Source organism: Carcharodon carcharias, chromosome 10 (assembly GCF_017639515.1).
Source record: "Carcharodon carcharias isolate sCarCar2 chromosome 10, sCarCar2.pri, whole genome shotgun sequence".
Classification (NCBI taxonomy): domain Eukaryota; kingdom Metazoa; phylum Chordata; class Chondrichthyes; order Lamniformes; family Lamnidae; genus Carcharodon; species Carcharodon carcharias.
In genome coordinates, this window is record NC_054476.1 from 11,008,599 (window position 1) to 11,030,632 (window position 22,034).

General features: G+C 38.8%; 2 protein-coding genes across 4 annotated transcripts in view; one reads left to right on the forward strand and one right to left on the reverse strand.

The window, feature by feature from the left end:
- Positions 1-17,120, forward strand: part of alx4a (ALX homeobox 4a) — a 49,599-nt gene extending 32,479 nt beyond the window's left edge. Inside the window, exons 4-5 of one of the 2 annotated variants that reach the window (XM_041196926.1) lie at positions 12,583-12,700; positions 16,938-17,120. In XM_041196926.1, the coding sequence (XP_041052860.1) occupies positions 12,583-12,700; positions 16,938-16,969 (150 nt within the window). In that variant the 3' untranslated portion in view covers positions 16,970-17,120. Of the gene's footprint in view, positions 1-12,582; positions 14,450-16,937 lie in introns of those variants that run through there. The other variant, XM_041196925.1, reaches the window with a different exon arrangement.
- Positions 17,120-22,034, reverse strand: part of ext2 (exostosin glycosyltransferase 2) — a 182,890-nt gene continuing 177,975 nt past the window's right edge. The window contains exons 12-14 of one of the 2 annotated variants that reach the window (XM_041196923.1): positions 21,175-21,303; positions 20,348-20,430; positions 17,120-19,574 (exon numbers count right to left, since the gene is read on the reverse strand). In XM_041196923.1, the coding sequence (XP_041052857.1) occupies positions 19,436-19,574; positions 20,348-20,430; positions 21,175-21,303 (351 nt within the window). In that variant the 3' untranslated portion in view covers positions 17,120-19,435. The remainder of the gene's footprint in view (positions 19,575-20,347; positions 20,431-21,174; positions 21,304-22,034) is intronic. The other variant, XM_041196924.1, reaches the window with a different exon arrangement.

The window sequence follows — 22,034 nt, forward strand, 5'->3', positions numbered from 1 at the left end:
TCTTGGTTAGTGGAGTAAAACAGGTGATAGTTCAGCGGTACCCTAATTTACTCTCTGCACTACTTTGTTTACCATAATTGAGTGGAGTGTAAAATGGGTAACCACTGCCCTATCACCTGTTTTGTGCTATTAAACAAGGCAAAAAGGTGTCTCTGTTATTCTGGTGCCAACACTTTAAATCCATGCAGATGTGGGAACCCAGTGCAAGGACATCACTATTTCATGGTATAAATTATAGAAGTGCCTAATATTGAAGTTATACATTAGCTACTGTTTGACACATCCAAGTGGTGAGAAAAGAAAGCACCAAGTAATAATGTCTTGTTATACTAAATATTCCGGGAAAGTAGAACTCTGTGCACTCTAATGTGGAGAAGTACAGGACTGGGAAGTAGAACAACTTATGTCACCTGTAATGTATTGAAATGTGTTTTAAGGTACTTCACAGGAGCATTAAAAACAAGTATGCCACCGAGCTACGTAAGCAGTTATTAGGTCAGATGACCAAAACTTGGTCAAAAAAGTAGGTTTCAAGAAATGCCCTAAAGGAAGAAAGTGAGGTAAAGAGGTGGAGAGGTGGAGAGGTGTAGGGAGTGAATTCCAGAGCTTGGGGCGCAGGCAAGTGAAGGTGCAGCCACCAATGGTGGAGCAATTATAATTGGGAATGCACAAGAGGCCAGAATTAGAAGAGCGCAGGGAAGGTGTGGTGTGCGGAGAGATTACGGAGATAGGGGCAAGGCCTTGAAGGGATTTTCAAACAACTGTGAGAATTTTAAAATCAAGATGTTGCTTGACTGCGAGTCAGTGAGCACAGGGGGTGATAGGCGAATGGGACTTGCTGTGAGTTAGGACGTGAGCAGCAGAGTTTTGGATGACCTCAAGTTTATGGAGGGTAGAATGTGGGAGAGCAGCCAGGAGTCTGTCAGAATAGTTGAGTCTAGGGGTAATATAGGCATGGATGAGGGTTTTGGCAGCAGATGAAAACTCTAATTAACCTGGAAAGCCCCCAAAACTGCACTGCTCAGTTACCTACCCTCATATTACTTCAAGTATTGCTGAAAAAAAGAGACATGCCAAGGCTTTTTGTCTTGCACTCATCAGGGCACTATGCAAGAATGCCAATACAGTACCCTATTAACGATTCACTATTTTTCCACATTATCTGCCCAAGGAGTTTGGAGGTATATCTGCACTGTTTTTTGCATGAAACAGTTAAATTAAAAAGGTTTGTACACCTTCCTTATAAGCTGCAGTGTGGAGCACCTCCTGCCCCATTCCCTGCCTCTCCATCACCACCATGTTCTGGAGTAGTAGCCTGCAACAAACTAGGGTTCAAGTTTTCCATCCCACCCTTTCCCCACAGCCTCCTTTCCTCCCCCTCCCCAACCCCACCCCATCACCCCCCGCACCCACCCCCCCCCCCCCCCCCCCCCCCCCCCCCCCCCCCCCCCCCCCACAGGGATGTTGAATGCTTAAATATCTCCCCTGAGTCTTGCTTTTGCCAAAATAAACGATACCAGATTTTTCAATTCACCCCTCCCCCACCCAACCCTCATCTCCTCATAACTGAAGTGCTTTCAGCTTGGTAGTTAAATGCATGTGCAGATGTCTGGTCACCAACATTGAACTACCAGAGAAATATTTAAGCTTAGAGAAGAGTTGAGAGAGCTTTAATGGTTAACAAAAAAAAAAAACCCCGGCTTCTTGAGATTGTGGTTACACAGATACTAATGTGAAGCTGAAGTAATGTAGTCCAGGTGGTTCCCACACCCTAAGCCAAATGCTGAATGGAACATGTTGGGCCTTGACTTCGATGAGTCTTTACCCAAACTTTAGCATGAAAGTCAAATGATTGGCAGCAGCTGGGAGGTTGTGGAGTGGAAGCCAGAATTTCTTTGCACAGTGTAAATGCAGTCTTTGGGATTTAAGGATCTGGATTGAAATGCAGCATTGCAATAACATCACACTAACCTCAAACATGAGTGGAGTGGAAATAGTTCCAGTGCCTGACTCAGTGATCTTGGTGGAAATGGGCACTATTTATACTGGCACTAATTTTAAAAGAAAAGCTGCTCCCGGTCCCCTTTGTACAATATACCTGCATCCCGAAAGCCCAGTTCTCATGTTTCTGCAGAGCGGTTTCTGCTTCAGACCAGTGTAGTAAAACCGGTGGTCAGTGTTGGCCTTTAGAGGACAGGTTAAGATTTCCTAAACTGATGTGAATACTGTAGAGCGTTGCTTTAAACAAAATGCTATGGCAGGACATTGAAGCAGAGGTAGTGTCAACCCAATATTCCATAACTCCATATCGGAGGATGATTGACAAACCCAGGCGATGGATGTGCCAAGTTTAGACTGAATACCACCAATCAATGTCAGTAAAGTAAAAGCAAAATACTGCGGATGCTGGGAATCTGAAAAAAACTCAGCAGGATTGGCAGCATCTGTGGAGGGAGGAATCAATGTGTCTGCATTGTTGAAGTTTTCATGATTACTAGTTGCCATTTTAATGAGTAATAAAATAAATTCTATTGCATGCCATTAGAAAAGATTTATTTGCACAAATAAATGAACATCATGAAAGCAGATCAGCGTTCATCCTAAGACATTTGACTCCTAGGATGATATTCTTCACAAACCTGACAACTGGTAACAGAAATAACTGAATCAAATTTACTTTGAGTGACCTTTGCTCAGTACATTATAACTGAACATATGCATATACACTGTAGCTTCCAGTCTTGGATTAATAGCTGTGGTTTGAGTTCCAGTCAGAACCTTGCTTGGTTTATTCCTTGCTGGAAATCCTATTTAGGAGCGCCCTGGGAACACAAGTCTCCCAAAAGTTTGGAATTTAAATGTCAAGAGCATATGCTCTGTAAACACTTAAATTAAGATCAGATATGTTTACAAAACTGTTTGAGAGGCCCAAAAGACCCCAAGCACTTTGTCAAACAGGATAGACACTGCACTGAATTAATACTCTGGTGCAAAGTTCAAACTGCTTGAACTGATGCTAAACTGTGACAGGTATCAGGCGCAACTTGCTCCACAAAGACTACTTTCTCTAGGAGGCTTCACTCTTTCACTCCAGTGTTGGTCAAACTCAGACACTAAATTTGGTCTCCAATTACACTAACTGTAAGGTTGAGAAGCAATATTGCATTGTGCTGATACTACAGATGCAGTTAAACGCACCTTTGCAATTTGGGTCGTGTCTGACTAATGTAGTGCAGACCAATTCCCTCCAAAGAATGTCACACTATCAGTAAAAAGTAGGGTTGCTACATACCACTGCAGCAGCTCCAGTGTAACAGAAGCCAAAATGAGTCACATCCTTACTAGACATCAGAACAAAGTGGAGCAAGAGCCCTTGGAGGATGAAGTCTAATCTGTCTTGGTGTCAGTTTGAACTTCAACACCCGATTTGCACGACACAAGTTTATTGTAAGTGCAAAGCTGAAGCTGTTTCATGCCAATGTTGAACTTGTAGGATTACTGAAGCCTTAACACTGCATTGATGTGAGGTTATCATGAGTGCATCTTTATATTCCATATGATATCAAAGTCAAGCAGTGCAAGACTCTGCCCTCCAAGGAGTCTCGCAGCTTCACTCTGCCTTCATTGAGTTCCAACTCTGAATCAAGTGTGCATTTTTGGTGCAAAGTGAAACCACTTGAATGAATGGTGCAGTTTATTTGGAACTTTTTTTGTACCATGAAGAGGGCCATGCAGCATTAGGTAGCTCATCAGAGAATCAGGATTGCACTCCCTGCAATTTTCTTTCATTAAAATCAATGGGTCAAAATCACAGGCCATCTGCTTGAGTTTTATAATCTTTCTCATTCTTCAAGGTGACGATGACCCTGTACATCGTCTAGGGTGTTTGGTAGGGTTCTGATGGGTAGGTAGGTGACTACTTAAGGTCGATCTGCGCCATGAACGTTCTGCTGAAAATAGGACAGGATACTGCAGACAGTTGGGTTTTGAATGAGTTGCTGGCTCTTGATTTCCTCTCCTTGTGTTTTCTCTTTGCCTCTGGAATGTGCTTGCTTTCAAAGGAGGCTGCAACAATTTTTGTTTGGTTGCGCCAGGTGCAGCTATCCTGGGTGAGCTTCTCCCAGGGTTCAAATTCACTATCAGAACTCTTAAGTGAAGCCTTTAGAGTGTCCTTGTAGCACTTCCTTCGACAGCCATGAGAGTGCACCCCAGACTCAAGCTTTCCTTAGAACGTTTGCTTTGCTAAGCAAGTGTCAGGCATTCTGGATACGTGACCAGCTCTCCAATTAGCCATCTGCTGGAATCAAGGCCACGCAGAGGAATAGGGCCTCTGAAACTTTGAGTATTGTGTAAATACAATTTGAATCTGCAATCAGAGGCTGACCTAAAACCGGAGCAAAATGGAACATGACTCTCAAGTCTTATTGTACACTGGAGTCGGTTCAGGTTTCGAAACAATTTACACTACACAGATTTATCAGGTGAATATAATTCTATTTTGTGCCAATTAACAGTATAAATGCACTGTAAAGGAACTGTTTACAATAAAATACAATCTAAATGGATCAAAATTCACTCACAGTGATTTGTGATAGGATAGCATGCACAGGTGTTAACATTATTATCCCATGAGAGGGAATTCAATGATGAAGGATTTTGGGTGCATTCAAACTGTTATCCTCCATGGCCTTCCTGAACATTGATCTATGATGCACCAACTGCAAAAGCCGCACATACATTGTAGTTAGAGAACTGCAGTTTGGGTTTGAACTACCACGTGCTGGGGTTAGTCAGTCAAGTCTGGAGATCAAATCCATTTGCCACAGGCCATGGTCACATGCATGGAGTAGAGTTTCTGTTAGTTTGCACTAATGTGAAAAATAGGTGAAATCAGCAGAACCAGCGTAAAAGAGCAGGGAATTTTAAATTCACGCTACATCAAGTATAAATTGTGTTTCCGCATTCTTTATTGTGGTTTAAAAATCCTTTCATCAAAGCCGCATCACCCACAAAACAGGTCACGCCCTCAGATTGTAATAACGAGCATGGCAAGTTTCCACCAATTTGAGGACATTGGAGGAGGTTCTTTAAATTGAGCTTTTTTTCCCCCTTGGGGTACACAGGCACTAGTAGACATGGCTTATAAGCGTCTACATGTTAAAAAAAATGTTTTAAAACTGACTAACGTGCAGTAATGAAACCAGTAAATATTCAGCATTGTTTTGGAGCAATTTAAAATCATGTCACTCACAGCTGGAGGCTCAGACACTTAATAAACCGCCTTTATGTGTGAAACCCATTTTCTCAACTGTATCAATAAGCTGCACAAGGTCTTAAACATATCAATTTTTTTCACTGTGAGGAAAAACACGATCACATTTTATTACACCGACTGTGCTGGTTCATAGAAGGTCTTACATTTATTATGCACAAATTTAAAGGGCAGAAACTGGAATCACAAACTCACTTCAGACAAATTACACAATTTGTACCCAGTTTTTCCAGTGGAATTCCACCCCACCATCTTTAGCGTTGCTGCATTGGGGTGTGACTGTCCAAGAGAACTCTGCTGCAACTATGTTGGGCAAGGGAGAGACTCGGTTGCATGAAACCATCATGCTTCCAAGTCAGTGCGTCCAAAACAGGACACACTCATGTCGAATTTCAATAAACCCAACATCTTGTGGCTAGTTAGAAGCTAGCTGAAAAATTAAACAGAATAGCTGCGTTAGCAAATGTGACGCGAGGGAAAAATGTATTCACACAATGTGTGGTTTGGAGCTGGAATGCACTGCCTGGAAAGTGTGGTGGAGGCAGGTTCATTCGAAGCATTCAAGAGGGCATTGGATGATTATTTGAATGGAAACAATGTGCAGGGATGCGGGGGAAAAGGCAGGGCAATGGCACCAGGTCATAATGCTCATTTGGAGAGCCGGTGCAGACACGATGGGCCGAATGGCCTCCTTCTGTGCCATTAAGAGTCTGTGATTCTGTTGGGCAGCTGATAACTTGTGAGCTTTACAATTTCTTTTGCAATATGGGGATTTAGCGTGCAGCATTCCCATTTCAACACTGATCATAAAACGTATCAATTCAAACCAAATACAATATATTTGAATACACTCCTGATTTTTTTTAAACTTGCTAACATCAGTCCAACTTAAATTCTAACATTTTTTTCTAATTCCATAATAGGAGTCAATATTTCTAAATAGTTGATAGTTTGATGCATATACAGTTGCTGCCAAATATCTGGGCGGTACAAATAGACTAAATCGCGGAAAATAAAAGGATGTTATTAAAATATTCTAAAGATTGGCTCTTCAGGGAATGGCTAAAAATTCTGCAGCTAGCTCATGCCAAAAAGGATAGATATGCCTTTGTAGATATTTGGTATAGATAGTGTAGATATTTGTAGATCTAATTTTCCGGGATAATATGATACACCATTTTTTTGTGTTTAATGAACTGCAGCACTTTACAATCGGGTCCAATTTTGAAGAACATCACTCTGATGCAATTTGAGTGCTCTTAGCAACGAGTTGTTCAAAATCAGAAACAGCAGAGCCAATACAATAATGGAGCAGATTTTTGAAAATAAACGAACACAACGCTAAACACGTGAAAGGATGAGACTCCATTGTTCAATAGGGATTTTAAATATTGTCTCTCTGGGTGTTACTAGAAAAAAATAATGCATGGTCCACTTATATTTTATAGATTAGAATCTTTGTAAATCTGAAATAGATTCCTGAACTCTTCAAAGTTTTTTTTTCCTCAAACGTGCGGGATTCTTTGGATATTACATCCATCTTACTATTTTTTTAAAAAAAATTAAATTAAAGAACTAACTTCTAAGGTTGTGCATAAAACATAAGAAACCTGTGATGAAGAAAGCGTTTATAGTTTTTGATGTGCAGGAAAAGAACCCAAGAATTCCAATCAAATGCATTAGCAGCCATCAAAACTGCAAATACTTAATCCTTTCAAGATGCGCATTGGTCTGATTGACAGTCAAGTGCCGGGGCTGGTGAAGATAGCAACCATTGTATCGAGTTTTTTTTTGGGAGCACGGGAGCTGACATGTCCAGCGTGGTGACAGTGGCTATTTTAGAAACAACATCTACCATTGGAGATAGGATCTAAACAGCAAATCCCACTTAGATGCCTGAAGATCGAGAATAGCAAATTCTGCAGCTATAAACAGAAATAAGTATATATATATATATATATATATAAAAATCCAAGCGGGAAAAGCCGGCCACATTTTCAGATTAAAGAGCGATTAAAAATCACCGGAGTTCAATAAACACCTGCTAATGACCTTAATGGTATGTAAATTTAACGTTTATTTAGTGTCGAGTTGAGAGAGAAATGCGAGGTGTGTGTTTGGAATGAGCTAAATTGAGACTGATTACAAACATTATTAAAATGTACGAAGGATGCTTGTTTATTTTTCCAGAAATATTCTGAAAGCAGGTTAATGTTCTACAGTATAATGATCGGCGCTTGTAGAATGTGTACGAAACATGATCTAATGCTTAAAAAACGCATGGCTTAGTTCGTTTGACTGCAAAATACTTCGGTTTATTCTACCCCCTCCCCCTCCCCTCCGCCCCTATTGCCGATACCACTTTATCATAATAGTTTTAAAATAAATTGACAACATTTGTACAATTTGGCGTGCCTACTGAACGCTCAAACACCATTTATTAAAATCAAACATGTATTGAGGTGTTTCATTTCGCCCGTTTTATTTATATATATATATATATATATATATATAAAAACATCGTCAGTCACAGGTACATGTCCAGCCCTCGTGATATGAAAGGCATCTATTTTGTTGCTCATCATCAATTATACAGAACGGGATCACTGAAGACGGTTCGCAGTTTACCACCAGTGTGTCGTGAAGGGAGAGTGTATCTAAGCCGGCTAGGAACCAAGCAAAATACTATTGTTAAATCATTACTCCCACCAATGCACAGCACACTTAAACTTTGACCTGAAAGGAATCAATTTTACAATGGGAACAAAAGCCAAATGCAGAGGGAATTGCGAGGAATGCAAAAAGACCTTCAAACATTAGTAGCAAGCCGAAATTGCATTCCTTTCCAGCTCAGTCTGGCTGCACTTTACTCCCCTGCAAAGGCCCCATTTTTTTTTCAGAGAATTGCTGCAATAATAATTAAGTCTTTCCACTGACATATGCTGGTCAAAATATTGTATAAGTGTTATTCCGTAAAATGATTTTATTTACTTCAGTGGTGACCTACTCGTGACCAAAGTCAAATAATCTGGGTTGAAGATTAATCCATGATTTCCTTTAGCACCACCCTCTTGGAAAAAGAAAATCAATAAGACGGGCATGTGGAGCTAAGTGATCTGGAAGGATTGAACACACATGACTACCGAGGCAAAAGCTGTGTGGTTTAAAAGGGAAATAGACAAAAGGGCCATTAAAAAGTAGAAAGACTTGGAATTGGGTTGAAGGTGCCAGGTGAAAGTCTGCTCATAGGACAGGTGGGATTGACGGCTTCTGTACTGGAAATTTCACTGCCCAAGGTAGATTTCAGCTGGAATCTACAGGCCCCAGTTTGTAAACCTCTGTTAGCTCTTCCATTTTAATACTTTGAGAAAGGAAATGCATTGCAAGAAATCATTGAATTTAGCATGTAACTGAGTACCATCAGGATAATTTGCTAATACATCAGGCACCAAGTCTGACACAACGTGAAACAAAAACAGAAAATGCTAGAGAAACTCAGCAGGTCTAACAACATCTGTGGAGAGGAAAAAAAAGTTAATGTTTCGAAAATTTCAAAAACTCTTGGAGTTTTTGTCTCAGATCTCCAACATTCGCAGTATTTTGCTTTTATCTGACATGTGATTTCCTCGTGAAAGGTGATTTGCATGATAATAGACATTTCAAAATATTCCCGTGCTATGTTCCCCAGCTACAACTTCCAATATATTTTGTTGTCAGTTGAAATCCCTTATTAAATAATATGCTATTTTCTGTCTCATTTATCCTAATAATTCCACATCAACCAATACTAGAGCCAAAGAGGTGCATCGTTCAATTAATTCACAGAATCTCACAGTGCAGAAAAGGCCCTTCTGCCCGAGTCTGCACCGACATATGAGAAACACCTGACCTAATTGAAATTGAATAATTTCAAAGTAAATCTAAATTGGTAATTACAGCCTTATTTTTCTAACAGCCAAAACAAAATAGCCAGAATATTCCAGTTACCAGTAACATTTTAATGACTGTGTGGCTTCCCCACATATCACATAAATTTGATTTTCTAGTTACTTAGTTGATTTTCAAGTGAGGGTCTGATGATTTAAATATTAAACTATTAACTCGCTGATGTGAATTCTTGCATAAATGTTGACAAAGGTGCGAATGAAACATACTAAACTGAAAAACAAGTACATTTCAGTTTGTTACTAATAAGGGTTTTAAGGACTAGGGAACCAAGGGAGTTATTATGCATATCAGTCAGGGTTGAATTGACTGGTGCAACAATCTTCAGGAGTTAAATGGGCTAATCTTGTTTCCTATGTAAAATTCATCAACACTTTCGGAAGCTTATTGTGGAGAAATCCAACATATGCAACCTCCATTTCCCTATTATCGAAATGTTGCTTCTCCTCTTTTTTGGATAGGCTAATACCAACAAGGCCACTTGCTTTTCTGCAGCCGTGTTGCATAAAATTCATAACATTTTTCTTATTAAGGCTGGATGGTATAGTGCTTTCTAAAAGTGCCTTTTAATTCTTGGATCATTTCTTGGTTCCAGTCCACATTGTGGGGATGAAACTTTTTCCTCCAGTTTCTATGAGGTACATATAACATAGCACAAATTCCAACACAATGTGGCAGGAATTGTGACTACATTTAATGGAACATTTTTTTTTAAAAAAGGGTATTGCACCGGTAGGTCCTATATTACAGTTCAAGTTAAGGAACATTACATGGTTAGAGTAGAAAGACCTCATCCAGCCCCATAATACTGACCACACGTATGAAAGGCAAATGGAATAGCACTCTATGCACTAAATGTAAGACTTTTTTCTCCATTCTCAATGCCCTAACCTCTCATCATGCTAAATACAAAACTTTACGCTTTTTAACTTGGCTCCTTAAAAATGTCACAGGTATCGTACACAAAATAGACCACTCACAGAGCCAGTGTAATGCTTTAGGCTATATTCTCCACAATGCACCAGCAATAATTCTCAAAACATGATGCAAAGAGATGTCAAATTATTCAAATGCAATACACCTGATGAGCAATGTCTTATTCAAGGGATGGGAGTGTCAGGGGTCAGCATTTATTGCCCATGAGAAGGTAGTGATGAGCCATTTTTTGAACCACTGCAATCCATGTGGTGATGGTACTTCCATAGTGCTAGAAGGGATGATTTTGATCCAGTTCAAGTACAATAATACTCAAGAAGCTCAACAACATCAGAGACCAAGCAGCCCCCTTGATTGGTATCCCATCTACCACCTTAAACATTCAATTTCCTCAATCACTGATGCAGCATGTCTGCATGTGTACCATCTACGAAGCACTGCAGAAACTTGTCAAGACTTTGGCAACATCTCCCAAACCTACAACCTCTAGAACAAGGGCAGCAGAGGCATAGGAACACCACTAATTGCAAAAACCATTATCCTGGTTTGCGAATACATTGTTCCAATGCCATTATTGTACTTGAACTGATCCAGGCAATTGGGGAATATCATATTCCTGACTTGTGCCCTGTATATGGTGAAAACACTTTGAGGAGTCAGCAACTGAGTCACTTGTTGCAGAATACCCAGGCTCTGATCTGCTACTGCAATCACAGTACAAGTGTGTCTGGTCCCTTCTGGTCAATGGCCATTTTCAGGATGCTGATGGTGGTAATATTATTGAACATTATGGGGATATGTTTAGACTTTCTCTTTTTGGGGATAGTTATTGCCTGGCATAAGCCTGAATGTTGTCCAGGTTTTGCTGCATGTGGGGATTGAGGATAGAATGACAGAACAGTAATTGGTCATTAGATTTCTACGGTTTTTTTGGGCGCAGGACACACTGGGCTAATGTTCATGATGATGTCGTAGCTATCCTGGAACAGCTTGGCTGGAGGTGGTGGATAGTTCTGGAGCATGAATCTTCAGCACTACAGCAGAATGTTATCGGGACCTGCAGTCATTTCTTGATGTTCACTTGGAATTTATTAAATGGCTGAAGGCTGACTACTGTAATTATGGGGCCCTTAAATGTAGGCCAAAAAATCCGCTCAGCATTTCTGGCTGAAGATTAGTACAAATGCTTCAAGTCTCATCTTCAGCAATCATGTGCTGGGCTCTGCCATTATTGAGCATGTCTATATTCATGGAGCTTCCTCCCCCTGCTAATTGCTGATCACCATTCACAACTGGATGAGGCAGAACTGCAGAGCTTAAATCTGATGTCTGTAGGGTGCTGCTCCACTATGTATGCACGTAGCCCTGAGTTGTAGCTTCACCAGGTTGGCACCTCATTTTCAGGGTGTACCTGTTGCTACTCTGGCATGCATGCTACAGTTTTTGATACCTAGCTCGATGATGGTGGTGGACAAAAATATGCTGAGTTAACATGTCCATTGTAAAGGAAGACTTCCAACATTAGTTTAAGAGTCTGCTTACTCTATGCAAGTGCAATATTCTACCATTAATAGTCTTGAAAGACAAATGAATCTTGTACAGTTTATATCGTTACCTTCAAGTAAGGGCACAATATACTCTGGGTGAGGGGCTTCCATATCTAACACTAAGAGTGGCTCAGTAACTGGCTGAGTCCTGAAGGGTATCGAGTGGGCCTGCAGCAGGTGGTGAACCAACATCAGGGAAAAATCCACTTGGCCTTGTCTTCACCAACTCCGTGTTGCAGATGAATTAATCTATGATGGTGGAATATAATTCTGCTGCTGCTAATGACCCACAGTGGCTCAGAGATATCCACCTTTTTGTTGCTAGATCTGTGCTGAATTCAGCCCGGAGATAGTATCACACAGGTTTCCACAAGGACTGTGCAGTGGTCACTCCTACGGACATCGTCATAGATTAATTCATCTGCAACACGTAGATGGTGAGGACAAGGCCAAGTGGACTTTTCCCTGATGTTGGTTCACCACCTGCTGCAGGCCCACTCGATACCCTTCAGGACTCAGCCAGTTACTGAGCCACTCTTAGTGATGGATATGGAAGCCCCTCACCCAGAGTATATTGTGCCCTTACTTGAAGGTAACGATATAAACTGTACAAGATTCATTTGTCTTTCAAGACTATTAATGGTAGAATTTTGCACTAGCACAGAGTAAGCAGACTCTTAAACTAATGTTGGAAGTCTTCCTTTACAATGGACGTACTGCACATTGACTGTGATCCTTTACTAACAGGATATCAAATAGTTAGTCTTAACAGTGGATTAAAATAGAGCACTTAAAACAAGCAAGAAAAACAAGTGAAAAAAGAAAATGTAGTGTGCATATTTGCAGGTTGATTAACGTTTGGTCTGTTCATTTTTCTTCCAGATACAAAACCCATCTTGGATTGGCAACAATGGTGCATCTTCTCCGGTGCCAGCTTGTGTTGTGCCCTGTGAAACGGTAACATCCTGCATGTCTCCACATGCACACGCACATGCACCAGGTGGGGTGTCTGACTTCCTGGGTGTTTCTGCCCCTGGGAGCCATGTGGGACAGACACATATGGGTGGTCTCTTTGGCACCACTGGGCTAGGAGCTGCCATCAACGCATTTGACATCAGTAATGAACCAGATCGAAAATCATCCAGCATTGCAGCCTTAAGAATGAAAGCCAAAGAGCACAGCGCTGCCATATCTTGGGCCACATGACCGACATAACAATAGATATTCAAACACTGAAAATAATACAATATTACATAATGCTGGACTAAGGACATAACGCAACATGGAGATTTATAAGCAGCACTTTTTCTATTATAGGTTGGTAGGATTAGAAATAAGGTTTACTTCATCTTCAAAATATTTATATTATACCCCTTACTGTAAAAGAGCTATCCTGAAAAATAATCAAAATCCAAAATTTGAAATTGATATCCTTAGATTTTAGGCAAGCTTGTAAAATTCTAGCGTAAAATGGCAGCGATTTTCTTAAGGGCCAAATTTGTAATTAGAATTCAGCCAGCTCAAGGACATTGCAGAGAATTCTCAGTATAAAACCGTGTATAAGTGCAATCATCATTGGCTATGAAGTTTAAAGCGGATGAAAAGAATCTTATTTTGTAGAAAAGCTTGTAAACTAACTTAAATGACTCTCCCACAATAGGTTAGCAAGACATTGTTCAACAAGATCTTAGTGACAAAAGGTAAATACATCTATACTACAGTACCAATCAGTTGGGAGGCAAGAGAAAAACAACTCTTAACTTATCCCAAACAGGTTTGTTTAACTTAACGCCTTGGCAACGTCTTGCAACTTTATACATTGATTAATTCTAATTTTCATGAAGTTTTTGAAGGCTTCTGTATAAATTGTAACAGCTCTTTTGTGTGTTTTTTGCCAAGTTACTTTGATTTAAGTGACATTGGCTATAGGGTCTTGTTAGTGCCCCATATTAGTTGTGGTCTAGAGTTTAATTGGGTTCCTTGTCCTACTGCCACTATGGATCTAGAAGTTCATTTTGTTTTAATAAAATATTTTAAAGTAAACTGGATATCAAGTTCAAATCAATTGTTAAGTAGTTAATCCTTCAAAAATATTTACTTGACCATAAATATTAAAACCTGTGTCTAGTCCTGGGCACTGACCTATAGTAGCAACAGTAGTTTAAGATCTTGCAAAGTTTACACAATTTAAAAAAAAGACAAGAAAACGTCTTATAAATAAACAAAAAAAAATCTTTGTGTAATATGCTAGATATACCAAAAGTGAAATGTTATACCATTTTTAAATGTCATTTTCTTTTGCAACAATCACGCCCATTGCTATTACTTATACTACTGAAGTAGAAGGTTGAAGTTCAGAGTAATATATCTGTTTGGGTGTGTTGTGTACTTTTGCTGAGAGGAAATCTCGAATATTACTGTATTAATTTGTTGTAAAATATTTTAACCTTGTAAACTCCTTTAGCTTTAATTGCCTTGTTTTAAATATAATTGTAGGAAAGGGTGCAATTAGATTACGTTCAATAAAAAATGTTACTGCATCCAAAGTAGTGTTCTTCATTACTGTGAGAATTTAACAAACTCAATTTGCCTGTGTTGTACTGTTTTATGAGTAAGTTATTGCACTTGGAACAATTTTTTTCATAGATGTAATTTCTTAGGAAACTGTAACAGTGGGTCAGAATGGCGTGTATTGTTTTGACAGGTATAACCAATAATCCAATAAAGAATTTGTCTTTTTCCTACTGAAGAAAAAACTATTTTCTTTGCAAGGAACGGTGATGAAATGCGATATTGATAGCTCTGAAGTCTCACATTAATTGGAGTGGACAAAAATACCAACACTGCCCTTCTGAACTGCTGACAGAGTACAGAAAGGATTACAGAACTTATATTAACAACAGGTGTCAGAAGATGTACAGCGGTAACCCTAAATGTAGTCGCTTACAAAAACAGGCCATCTCCAAAGAAAGTTAAAATAGTACCTGCACCTTTAATATCCCCTCTACATTGTTCACTTTTTATAAACATTTGAAAGAAAATGTTCCTCTTCAACTGTATACGTTAAAGATTATCAATTTAATAATTAAGACATAATTTAAATTTGTCAACAATGCTGCAAACTGCATTACATAAAAACAAAAATGAATGTTTTTTTATTATTCTCTGCTTCAGAAATTAAGGAAAGATAATTTCCTGTCAACACATCTGGAGCTGGGCTACAAATTGTGTTAGCTACGGCATTAATGCAAAGTAACGTCTTGGTCGGGTTAGATTAGAAAATATTTACAGGCTTGTAATCATCTTATGGTAAATGCATCCATTAGCTGGTCTAATTATCACAGGACTAACTTAATTACCGGGTGTGATATTAAGTGAATTGATTTAATAAATGATTTACAGCTGGTCATCCAATGATTTCCATTTAACAGTACTGTTCATTTATGAAATACACTAGTAATTTGTTATTAACTGATAGGCAACAATCACAAGTCCATTACAATTACGATATTTGACCAAAAAACCCCAGCAAAATACAGACTAAAAATGGTAAGTGTTCATATATATTGGAGATAGATTTTGCCATTTGAGTGCACAGACTGCAGAAAAGTGTCAATGGCAGCAATGGATGAACCATATGCTTTGAAACCTAAATTTCAAATTTTGTATATCTATTCGGTTTTCCCAGAAAAAAACCCCATCTAAACCACAAAATAATCTATTCTGTAAATAATGAACATATCACTTAGTCTTAGTCTCATTCTTCTAACTGAACAACTATTGAGAATTGCTTACGAGAGAATTTTTTTTTTTTTGCCTGACACATCGAACTGCAGTTGGATGACATTCTATTTCACTGCGCACCCCCACCCCCCTGCTCCCCCCCCCCAGCAAAGTTTGCCAATTCTGACAAGTGACAGGTGCAATTGTACATTCCTCATTGGCAACATCAGTGTTTCTGATTGAACGCAGGATTAAATCAAGTCTTCACAAGATAGCTACAGCTGAGAAAAAACATTTGACCAATTTTAGCTCACCCACCCACCCAGAAAAAGACTGCCTTTTCCACTATCATAACTATCTCATCCACAAGTCAATTCCATGTATTAATCATTTGTGTGGAACGAATTCTGACATCAATGCTACATTTACCTTACATTAGTTCAAGCCAATGCCTCTGTCCTAAAATAAAAGACAAGAAAATGCTTGGCAGCTTAGGCAGCATCTACGGAGGGTGAAAGAGAGTTAATGTTTCAGGTCAATGACCTCGCCTTAGAACTGGAAAGATTTAGAGAAAAGGGGTGGTGGTGGTGGTGGGGGGGGAAGAACCAAAGGGAAGGTCTGTAATGGGAGTGGAAGACAGAAATTTGTGCCAAATTATTAAACTGGAAATTTTTAGAAGACAGTTTCAGCCGACAATCTTGGAGCCAATGTTTGTACAATGTGCTCAGTGCATTTTGCTGCAAAATGTTTTAAAACAAAAACTGTATCTCTTTCCCACCCCAAAGGTATACAGTCATACCAAACATCTTTTGTTATAATGTGACCAGCTGGCAATCCTGAACATGGACAATGGGGATCAGTAGGCCATATGAACTGGCAGGCCTCTCAACAAGATCCAAATATGTTTTCCAGCAGAAATCAATAGACCTGAACTCTGACTGATTTCTCCTCTCTCCAGCCTAGAACAAAATTGTAATGCCCTAATTATTTTTCTGGCTCAAAATCAGCTACAGGAATCAAAACTGCAACCATTTGGCCAGGATGACTTTTGTACTATACTAGATAGTAATGCACTGGCTCATTGGGGGAGCTTTATATGTCCATCAATTGTTGCCCGCTGCAGAATGCATGGACCTGTGGCTGAGGTTTTACAAACATAGTGGTTCAATCTTGTGGCAATTCTTCTTATGCACATTCTGATAAAGGGGCTAAAGTGCCCAAACCAGAGTATGAAATCCAGGATATTCAAGATTTTATTGAAAAATAACTACAGTTCTTCAATAGGATTCAGGAAAAAAAGAGTAACCATAATAATCTAGTATATAACATGATTTTAGCAAGACATGTAGCAGAATAAAATGACATTAAAAACAGATTCTTATAATTTGGCTTTGGTTTGGTGAGGAGTCAATTTTTATTACAATTCTGGAATAAATTCCTGTAAATGCAATTAGTTTTGTAATCAAAAACTTGTAAACAGTGTCAGCAACTTTGTAAATATTTGTGTCTTCCAGCCAACATTTCTCCTTTAACTGCTGCCACCTAAAAACAGATGGGATGTTAGAGTGAGGAACAGCAGTTGTGTTTCCCTACATAAGCAACTGTACTTCAAAAAGTAGTTCATCTATGTAAAGTATTCTGGTGTGAATACGAAGGGAGATGTATAAATGCAAGACTTTAATGCTACAAAAAAAAATGGAGATGCATATGGTTTATTAAAATTTTGCGCAACTCATAATGCTGTTCTTCAACATTGTTGCTACCCAACATTAATAATATATTCACTATATAGTTATGAGGTACCTGTGCCGCTGGTCACAGACAGTGGGAAAACATGAAAATATCAACAACTGACAAAAGTTGTCAGATGCAAGAATAACATTCTTAGAGCCAGTATAAAAACATCAAAAGCTGAGCACCAGTTTGACTCCCAACATTTTGATCCTTGTAATGCATGGTACTGATGGTATTGTCCCTTATTTGCCTTCAACGATTTATATCCATTAATTGTCTCAGAAATACTGTGCACTATCCTGTCCTGTGACAGAAGCATATTCTGCCTTGACATTACAAGACAACTTTGAAGCAAAAAAAAACTCAGATCCTTAATAGCTTCCTGTATGGTTCCTCATCTCAAACTATCGCAGAATACAATCCTGGGATTAGACAATTAATAGTCGAATTTTGTAGTGTTAAAATGGAATAATGCAGCTGCTAGCAAATCGTGAACATTCTTGGTTTCTAACAATGAAATCTATAACAGTCACCATTAAAAAAATAACAAACATTATAACTGGAGTGCTGTTCAATAGGCAGCTCTTTGGAAGAAAATATCAATTAAAAATATGTGCAAAAAGCTTCACTAGTCTAAAGTTGCTGGATGCCTGTATTGTCTCAGGAAGACTTGATTGCACGAGATGTTCAATGTAATTCTCAAATTTGCTAAATCCCTCATTTAATTGCATGCTGTACAATAGAGTACTGTCAGTATCTTAAGCTTTGTTAACATGTATTGGGGGGACTTTCCATTACACAGGTCTCATGCAACTGCTTAAATGCCAAATGTAAAACTGCCTGACTTACTAACACCAGTAGCCTGGGAGATATGCTAAAAACAGGCAACTAGTCTACTGAATCCCAAACAACTTTATATTTGATTTGCAGTCAGTTGTGTAAGGCCTGTGTTTTGAGAATTGCAGGGCTTTAGTGTGGGTCCTGTGCAATATCAGAGCACCTTTACTGTAACTGTTGGTCAACAAAACTTGATTCTCACTTTTAAATTATGTTTTTTTCCCACCTCTAGGCAATAATTCATGCTGAAGCATAGTTAAAAGCAGCCTTTCAGCACCTCACATAAACACTGGGAGCGTATCTGACTTGGGCGGGGGGGGGGGCGGTGGAAGAAGGAAAGAAAGGCAGTCAATCATGCCCCCTACTCAATGTCTAATGGCTGTACATTTTATCAAGGTCCTCTGGATAATGATTGGGAGCAGCTTTGCCTGATTTCCTTAACCCTCACCCTTAATTTAAGAACGCTTAACAATTCTTCCCGCATACCTCCTCCCCTCATTTCCTTCTTCTGCTCCCATTTTGTTAGCATCATTGCTTGTACAGCTCATTGTCAAACTATACAGCCAATGGCTCACTGAGCCACTGGGAAAACTTAACTACTCTTTTCGACAAGACAGCAATCATTAACTCATGTGACAAAATGCTACCTAATATAGGTTAAATACATTATTTAAAATATATCATCTCCGTATCCCTAATAAAATAACACGCTCAAAACCATTATTCCATACTGCTATAATGATGAGAAAATAAAATATCAACACTGAAGATAAGGAATTGTTATCATCAGCAACAATTATTAGGAGGTTTTGAGGAGGACGTGGTTTTTTTTTTTAGGAGAATGTTGTAGTTACAATGTTGAAAATGACCAGTGAAGACTGAAAACATAGTCATGTTTCATCTGTAGGTAAGTTCACTTGAAGCATTACGGAGTACTATACCAGGGAAATAACCAACATGGACATACACGGCAGAGCAAACATGTAGTACTATGACTGTAGGCACATTAAAAATAGAGCAGTCAGTACATGGTCCAACGTTAGCAAGTTTGAAAACATAACAGTCAACAAAGTCTTTTGATGTCTGAACCAAGAAGAGGAAGTTTTCATTATGTTGTCATTGGTGAGGAGTTGCATTTGAGTTTTTGATCTCCAGTAGTCTTCATAACACACAATGCATTTTCATTTAAAAACAGGAAGCCACTTTCTGTGATGAAGAACCATTACAATTTGGTAACGTTCAACACTTAAAAAAAAAGGTCACAATGTTCCTTTGCAGTTGCATCCTTTTAAGTTAATAAACTCCATTAAAGAGGCAGGAGAAGATACTGAATTCCAAATCAATGCTTTCAAATCATGCAGTTACTGGCCCTTGCTTAAACCACGTCTTTCAGCATAGAGACGGTGTCCTTGACGGGACCACAGTTTTGAATGCCAGCATTTCATAAACTGCCAATGTTGGGGAAACTCTTCAACTTCTCCGGGAAGTCATCCTTGTACAAGACTGGGTCAGCTCGGTGCTCCACCACCTTCAGTGGCAAGGTCCCAAACACAGATGCAAATTTATTGATGCATTCTGACCTGCAATTACATTCCCATGGTGTTAAATATGTACTTAATGATATCTAATAAAACACTGTCAGGACAACATCTACAGAACCAGAAGTCATCACAAAGTCAATACGGTAACCATAAAGTTGGAAGCATTCCTTAAGTTCTACGTTTTAAAAAGGTAAACAGGACAGCATGGTAACACTGACACTACCGAAGAGATGCCTAAAAGGGAAATGCCTACAAGTTTCCAGTTGAATGAATGCACTTGAGTTTCTGCTAAATTATTTTACAGTGGTTTTAAGAGTTATATTTTATTCTCCAGTAAGACTTGTAGTAAAGAAAGGAGTTGACATTTAACTGCTAACGGAATTGATGACTTTAAGACGCTCTCAGGCATGCACAGCACAGTACAGTACGGAAACAGCAGTACAAGCGCTGGACTCTCCAGTAATCCCATCTCGAAATAAAATAAAACTGGGGTATCAGTCTCCAAAATGGTTCCGACAATTCTAATGCACTCACGATACAAAATGAATCTTTTTGATGTTTACCTGCTCATCTAAACGATATAAGGCATTTTGAAACTTAGGACACTATGACATACAAACGTGAATGGGTTCAAACAATTCCTGCATCATTAATTATGTAAGCTTGGACAGAACTTTCCTTTCTGCAGAAGGCAGTGACTAACATTTTCCAAGTGGGTTGTAAATCTGGAACCAGTCATGCATGTTTTTCTTGGGCACTTCTGAAATGGCAGGCACAAGCTGTTAAATACATGGGAGGAATGGAGCACTTACCGTTCCACCATATGGGTCTGGTCCAGTGACAGTCCATCAATTGCTGTGCACTCCGGGCACTTGAACTTTTTACGCGGGGTCACCTGTGTGTCACAATAATTCCAACAATATTAATGGCATGTTTAATCCAGCTAGATGTTCAAGCACGCCTGCTGCGTAATGTGAGAGCACCATCCTTTCAGAACATTTTGCTCAAGTTCCATCTGGCTCAGTAAGGCATATTTCAACTCACAAGAGGTCAATAAAATTACTAGAATGGTTTCACATTCATTGAAAGTGTGTGATGACAACCCATTAAAACTCATTTAATGATTGTTTTCACACTTCTAGGTGCCTTGTACAAGCACTGATTGCCTGTACAATCATAAGGTGATGAAATGCTGCTTCCCCTACTTTGAAAGGGTCTTATTAACCTGTGTCTGTTTTCTCATTAAGTTGACTGACAGATTCTATGAATATTTAGAGACTGTAAAGGCGACAAAGTTTATAGCACCCAAGTGGCTTTGTACAAACCTAAATTGCAATACTTTTAATACTGACCATACAAAGCAAGTCCCCTTTCAACAGTTGTTATTTGCAAAGCAACACTAAAAACGCAAAAACAAAGATTTTAAATATTTTATGATAAAGACATAACATCAATAATTTCTACATTTATGCAATTAGAATTTAAATTTACATAGTCAATTTATAAGATACATAAAATTCTAAATATATTTTAGATTTATATCCATTTTAATTAGTCACATTATACCAAGGACGACAAACATAACACCTTTGCATGATTTCTCTTTGTGCACACTTTTCTGGCACTCAAGAAAACTTACCTTAATAGGAGCTTTTCCAGTCATGTTAGCTACCAGAAAGTTCATAGCAATGTCCTCACAGTTCATATGAGCATCTACCCAATTTTTAATATCTCCTGGCATCTTGTAGGTATATAAATAATTAAAATACTATAAAGATAAAAGGCATTACAGAAGTGTATTAGAAACTATCATCTTTAAATGTGTAAATTATTAACAGTATTTATGATTCTTGAACACTTGAAATATAAAGAGTTGTTAAAATATTAATATTTGAAATGTTCTTTGAGCTATAATTTTGAAAAGTGGCGATGAAGAATATGACCAAGCTTATTTAACTTTGTAATGGTTACTGTCCATGTGTGTGTGTTTGTGTGTGTGTGTGTGTGTGTGTGTGTGTGTGTCTGTGTGTGTGTTAAGTGATTTAGATCAGTCCGGATTTAAAATAACCCTGGTAGCTATGTCCTCCCAAACCAGCAATATAAAATTAATGCAAGGAAAGATGCTTAAGGGCAAAAAAAAACATTGGCAAATAAAGGTAGTTAAAAAGAATGGAAGTGCTGAAAGAAAATAAATGAACAAAAATAATGAAAAAAAAACACATGACTAATGAATAACAAGGGGTGAAGGAGGGGGTGAGATGGAGAAGGTAGTAAAGAACAAAGGAATCAAGTTCCGACAGTAAAGAACTGCTGAGTGGCATTTAGTCGAAGTGTACATGCTTCACCGAGGCCAGTAATAGCCTGGATTTTGTGGCAGTAATGACGACAAAACTGTCAGCGTTTGCGCCATTGCTCCTGTAAAATTGACAGCAACTTCTGGAGTCTGCATGTGCACAGTTAAATGCGGAAATTCAGTGGTCACTGTCAGTGATTCTAAAC